Here is a 6871-nt window from a genome sequence, read left to right as displayed (position 1 = left end):
ATCATTGTTACTCCGCAATGAGGATGGCTGTGGTATATCTCACGCATGGTGTCCAGGAGATCTTCATCTGTTATGATTGTATAGCGTTCCAAATGAATTCCACTTTGTTGGAGCCTTCTCCAGAGGGTTGTACGGTGGATCATGAACATCCTTGCGATGGTTGTTAACTTGAAACCAAGATAGAAGAGATAAGATACTTGCTCCAGATCTATGTGAACTCGTGGATGACCAGGCCCAACGAATGGCAATAACTCAATGTCTCCAGCACCTGGTATGAGGGCAGGCACAGCAGCATGTTGTCGTTTCTGCTGAAAAGTTGCTGAATGCACCTGCCATAGCATCTTCATTTCCTTCAGCACAGTTATAAGTTTTACAACCTTCCCATGAGACCTTTGAACATTTCTGTGGTTGTCGGCATTCACCTGCGGCTGAGGTCCAACTGCAAATACAGAATAAACTAGATTGAGAAATCTGCTTAACAGCAAATTAAATGGGCCCCCGAGTATTGGATGGAGGGAGCATTGGGTTATCCTAGCGATAGTAAACTGTTGTATGGATTACATTATCCTAGCCAGAGAATGAGGGTGGAGACAGTTCTTGGTAAGTATAGTTCAGAGTGCATCACTCACTGGGTGAGGTAAAGTCGGGTTTGAAAGTGTTGGGGAAAGTGTTTGAGGCTTGTTTCTGTTAAATACATTGTTGACACCATTCTCAGTTGCTGCTTTGCTGATCTTGGACAGTGTTTTATCAGTTCAGCTACTGAGGTAGGCCTAAAACACTTTCTCCAACACTTTGAAAACAGAAGACTTGATGTTACCCATTGTCTGTGTAAGGGGTGGGTCTGTAAAAAGACATGTTTGAGATGAAATTGAAATAGCATTGAGAATTAAAGATGCTTTCCCAATGCTTGACTGGTCCGGCAAGAGGCATTGCCAGGAAAACGTGACGTCATTTTGGCCATTCTTCTTACCGCACGCCCTCCCTCTCCGTAAAACTTGCAGACATGGTGTGAAGTGGGAGGGCGCACAATGGGAACCACACTGCCGCGATGTTAATAGTTTCTATTTATAGAATTCAGCGGCAGAGATTTTAATCACGGAAAAAGTAGATTAACTCGGCTAATCTCAATGGATTTTACCCAGGAATGTTTTCAAGGCGAGAGAAACATCTGATTTAAGTACTGCGCCTATTAGATTTCATGTTCATGCCGAAGATTGGCCTAAAACGTGGACGAAAAGAGTGCATTATCGAGTGTTGGAGAGGTCACGTGATTGGACGAGAAACCTGAGTGAAAACAATACTAACTCCAGCTCCCAGAGAGGGAGGAGCTGGAGTCATAAAAACGCATCTAAAGCATCGAAATATTCTGAGTTTTGAAAAATCGTTTTGCAATAGTCCATGAATCGAATTGGGTTTCTTTATAATACCTCCATCGTCCCATCGCTCGACCAACTCCTGAGAATAATGACGTCATTATGACGGGGCGGAGCTTATGCTAATGTATCAGCGTCTCGCCTCTGCGCATGTCACAGCGCATGTCAGATTGAATCGCGACTTCGGCATGTTGGGAGAAGACGATCAGACGAATTTCAGCATAAAAGCGTCAATAACATCAAAATGAGCCGAAATTTTGAAAAGTCTTTAGTGACGTCCCTTGGATGGGGGTATGCTTGGTGGGTTTGGGGTGAAAGATTTTTGGTTTGTTCAGCTGTTTCAGAGAACACTCACACTAAAGTTTGGTAACAGATAGAATGCAGAATTCCAGCAATATCAATATGGTCCCCAGACTGTGTGGTCTGGGGCCCATAAAAAGTACCATCAGAGATAGAGGTCAGGGTCCATATTTACGAAAGGCACGCAATGTTTGCGGGCAGGAAAAGACCTCGCAACGCAATATTTCTTATTTATGAAGGCTACGCATCGCAACTTAGATGCTAATTTAGCGATCACGCAAGAGGATCGCAATCGCAACGTAAAGTTTGCACAGTATTTTCGAAAGACCCGCAACCCTTCCGATCTCGCAAACCGTTTGCGACTACCTCGCAAAGTGCAGATGTGAGGTCCATACCCTCCCGTAAACTGTAACAAGGGTGGCAAAATCCGGTTGAGTTTTTCTATACGTACTCGAAATACATTCTTTGCATGTCACCGATTCCACTTCGATTTATTAGCACATTTTGAGACTCGGTGAGGGCCATGCAGGTATTTTAACCCTTTCAAGCTGAAAACCAGTTTTGGTTTTAAATTATTCTTCAAGGCAACCACATCTCTTTAAGAACGACTACCCTCGATAGGCCTATTAATGGCCTATTGTGTCATTATTTAAATGTAAAGGGGTGATCAAAAGATGCTTTGGTTTATCGAAATTTTGTCATCATAGCCCTCTATTAAGGGCATTAGATATTGACAACCCGCGGAAAGTAATCGAACAGAAACAAATTGGACTTTTAAGAAGGATTCTCTCCATCGATTGTAAAGCACGAGACGTCGTCATTGGCACGAGAAAAATTAAGGGTACCCTGTGTAACCGAGTGTTTAGTTCGTCGGGCCTCTCTGCCGCCAATGTCCTGTTTGTAAATCCAACATGTAGGCCTAGACGTATCACCAGGGAGGAAAATGGAATTGTCGATTCGGTAAAAACCTTATGTGCCAATCTAAACCGGAAAAGCCATAAACTATTGAAGCTTTTACTTTCACCCTTTTGATCGCTTTTTTATTTGTTCTCTGTGTATGATTTTTATTGCATATTTGTGTTGTCTACTCCTTATTTGGAGGTTTTTTACAATAAATTATTATTATAAATGCTTCAATCGCCGTAGAGGCTTATTATGTAATGATGTATACTACATAAAGGCCAAGGCCAATAGTCTAGGTCACAATCCTACATTTGGGCACAGGTAGGCCTTAAGAGTCTATATATATATGTACATGTACAGTGTACAGGCTCTTCTACACCTGCTAGCAGAGGAACAGCGATGCCATTTACGTCGGGAGCCAAGGGTGTTTCTAGATAGAACTAACCCACTGGATTCATACAGCGATGCCAAACTCATAAGGAGGTTTAGACTTCCACGACACGTGCTTTTCGAAGTAATAGATCTCATAAAGGACGACCTAGAACCACCAACTAAAAGGTCTTAGTCGGTACCGGCCTCTCTACAATGCCTATGTGCCATTAGGTACTTCGCATCCGAGCAGTTACAGTTTGATTCTGCAGACCTAGGCGGATTAAGTCAGCCAACTGTTTCGAAAATATTCAAAAACGAGTCTCACTTTGCCCTATCTATAGGCCTACAGGGGCAATACAAATGCAACAAGACTGTCAAAGCATTCACTTATAATATGTTGCATGCCGTATGGCCAAATTACGACTAAATAAAGAACTACCTTCAAAATTGGCGCTAAATGCAATTCTCCTGTTATTTGCGACTTTTCGCAAACTTAGCGACCACGCTATTTTCCGTCTGTTTACGATTTCCTTGCGAGGCCCTAGCGAGGTCTTCGTAAATACCACGCTTCGCAAATTTAGCGTGCCCGCAAAGCACACGCAACACAATCGCAAAGCAGAATATTGCGTACCTTTCGTAAATATGGACCCTGGGCCCATATTCATAAACATACTTAGGCCAAGTATGATACCCAAATTCCTACCTAACTCAGGTGTCATGCCTAAGTGGAATTCAATATGCTTCTTACCTAATGTATCATGCACAAAATGGCCCCTATATTTGAGACACCTCTTGAGGTGTCTTAAGTATAGGACTGTTGGTATGATTAAATTACTTCTGGGCATTCCTCAAGAGACATTCGATCAGGATGGCCGCTTTAATGCTTGCTGTGCAAGAGGAAGTTGCACGACGTAGAGCCTTTAGAAGAGAACGAGTATTCCGAGACCGGTTGCATCCCCTCGACGCGTACAATGATCTTGAACTCTACCGAAGGTATAGACTAGACCGAGAAACACTTTTGGAACTAATCGATGCTGTGGGAGATGAACTCGATCCAATAACACTTCGTAACCATGCACTTCCGAGGGAGCTCAAAGTCCTAGCTGCCCTGCGCTTTTATGGTACGGGATCCTTTCAGATACTCACCGGTGACTCGGTACAAATTTCTCAACCGACGATGTGCAGGGTAATTTCCCAAGTTACCCGTGCCCTTCTGGCACTAGTTCCCAAGGTCATCAAGTTTCCTGCGCTGGATGAAATTCCTAATATTGTTGAGGAATTTCACAACATAGCCAATTTTCCCAGTGTGTTGGGACTTGTGGATGGAACTCACGTGTGGATTTTGGGTCCATCGCAGCATGAATGGCGTTATATCAATCGGAAAGGGTACCATTCGATAAACACCCAGGTTGTGATGGACGCACAATATCGATTTATAAATGTCGTTGCTAAGTGGCCGGGTAGTACGCATGATTCGGTCAATTTGAGAGAGAGTGGACTTTCAGAGATCATGTCGCGTCGGGATGGTGAAGAAATATTACTTGGGGATAGTGGATACCCTGTTCGACCATGGTTGATGACTCCGTTTCTTAACCCCGAGACAGCAGCACAACGTCGCTACAACAAGTCCCACAAGAAAACGAGGTGCCTTGTTGAGAGGGGAATTGGTCAATGGAAACGATGGTTCAACTGCCTGCATGGTCAACTCAGATACAGCCCACAGAAATCATGCGAGATAATTGCGGTGTGTGCAGCCCTTCAGAACATTGCAGTTAACAGAGGACTGCCAGACTTCGAGGATCTGCCTATTGAGCATCAGCAGCCACGGCAACCACAACCTGATGATGACCACGAAAATGTTGCTGTACTTCCAGATAGACCAAATGGAGCTGCCGCCAGGAACGACATTGTGAACAATCACTTCCAGTAAAAACACTGTACATGTAAGTAGGACAGAAGACATGATATACTAGTATGTTGTTTATTTCAGCATTTTTATTCCAAAGCTACATTTCATACAAATTTTACAAACTTGTAAGAGAATAGTCAAACGGAGAATTGTTGTTCGGGTAGTGGCTATGTTGTAGGCTTTGGCTGGTCACAGGCATAACATGTTGAGTTTCAGTAGCTAACTTCTGCTTTTTCATATTCAATACATCAATCTCAAGTAACAATTTCCTTTTCTCCAACACAAGTTTCTCAATTTCAATTGTAGCACGCTGTTTCTCTAAAGCCAAAAGTTCTTTTTGGATTACAGCGACATCACTCTTATCATTGGTACCTTTGCCCTTTGGTCTACTTTCAGGCTCATCGTCAACCAATTGAGTACATGGATTTGGTAATGCTGACACTGCAGTGGAGGACTTTTGACCCTTGAGTGTTAAGGAGTGGAAAACATGACAGGACCTTTTGGCCGGTGGTTGTTTCTGCGGGGTCGATGCCGTTTGTGTGTCTTCTAAGTCACTGGAATCGGTGAGCGTTGGATCTTCATAGCTGAAACAAGTGTAATTTTTTGGTAAACTCTTTGTGTAAAAAACTTCAAACAAATTTTGACACGATACGAAGTACTGTACAAACAGTCCCTACCTGATACTTGCAGTGGCAGCATCATTTGACTCTTGCAAATAGCTATTCTTAGTTGGCGGCTGTGAGCTGTCTATACCCCCATCAATTCCGTGGACTGTTGGGTCATCCTCACCAATTATATCGGCTATCTTTTGAGATAGAAAGGATGGTTCTTCTGGCGGTGGCCCACCTCCTGTAAAAGAAGAGGCACATATTAAAGATGAAGAGACATTCTAGAATCGAATACACTGGCCCTATACACTGGCCCTTTAAGGTTTACTTCAAAAGGTTTGAATCAATAAAGTGTTAAGGTTGTTATAATTTACTTTTGGAAAATACTAAATTTGAAATTAACGGCTATACCTGTTTGTCCTAGTTTCTTCTTATACACGCGATATTCATCTTTCATTGCTGAACAAAGAGTCTGCCATTTTTTCATGAACTCCGCAGCTGACCGAGTGACTGAAGGACTTCTTTTGTTCAATGTAGCAGTAATCCTCTCCCATGCCTCGTGTTTCTTCTTATTCGTGATAGTCGGAGAAAACTTGGAAGTAAGAACCGAAAATTCCCGCTCGTAATCTGACATCCTGCATTTATGCATGATTCCTAGACTTACGCATCATGCAGAGATAGGTATAATGCCTAGGCACATTTATGAATTCCAAGATAAGCATCACACCTGGTTATGCATGACACTTACAGTTTATTCATGATTAACCTAGGAAGTTTTATACAGAGGTTCCCTCCACCTTAAAATAAATACTAAAGTAACGTCCCCCAAAGGATGGATACAAAAGGACAACATGCAATACAGGGCTTGAAAAAAAGGTCCAAGGACCTTGTGCTGACCTGGGTGAACATTCAAGGTAACCCAACAGACAAAATGTCAATAAATGTTTTACATTGGTTGTAGAGGCACTTACAGTAATAAGTTCACTGTCTAAGCTCAAAAATGGAGCTCATTTTGGCACTATTTTGTATTTTCAGCATTATTTACGCTATTTGACCTACATAATTATGAAAATGAGGTCTAATCAAAAACACGTACTATATACATATATGATGTAGCATCGGCTGATGCACCTTCAGTAAAAATATGAGCATATTAGCTTGAAGAACCTTTTTTCTGTTTTTCACGTTTCGCCCCCTAGCGGCCAGAAAGTAGGTCAAACTGCGCTGATTTTTTGGTAACCCAGACACACCGACACACCAAAAATCAAAAGTCTAGGTCCAAGGATAACGAAACGTGCCACTATTGTTGACGGATGGACGACGACGACGACGACACCGGACGACGGACGAATCGGTATGACATAAGCTGACCCAGGTCAGCTATTAAATCAGAGCTTCAAACAGCT

The 6871-nt window shown here is 42.7% G+C and overlaps 1 protein-coding gene across 1 annotated transcript; it reads left to right on the top strand.

The window, feature by feature from the left end:
• Positions 1-3816: 3816 nt before the first annotated feature.
• LOC135500973 (putative nuclease HARBI1) lies at positions 3817-4878 on the top strand. The gene has a single exon (XM_064792693.1). The coding sequence runs from the start codon at positions 3817-3819 to the stop codon at positions 4876-4878; it is 1062 nt and encodes a 353-aa protein (XP_064648763.1).
• The last annotated feature ends 1993 nt before the right edge of the window (positions 4879-6871 follow it).

Source organism: Lineus longissimus, chromosome 17 (assembly GCF_910592395.1).
Source record: "Lineus longissimus chromosome 17, tnLinLong1.2, whole genome shotgun sequence".
Classification (NCBI taxonomy): domain Eukaryota; kingdom Metazoa; phylum Nemertea; class Pilidiophora; order Heteronemertea; family Lineidae; genus Lineus; species Lineus longissimus.
The sequence above is the reverse complement of the archived record's forward strand: the minus strand, read 5'-3'. Positions and strand labels throughout refer to the sequence as shown.

Coding starts and splice junctions, on each gene's coding strand:
- LOC135500973 (XM_064792693.1), top strand. CDS start 3,817: ATGGCCGCTTTAATGCTTGCTGTGCAAGAGGAAGTTGCACGACGTAGA.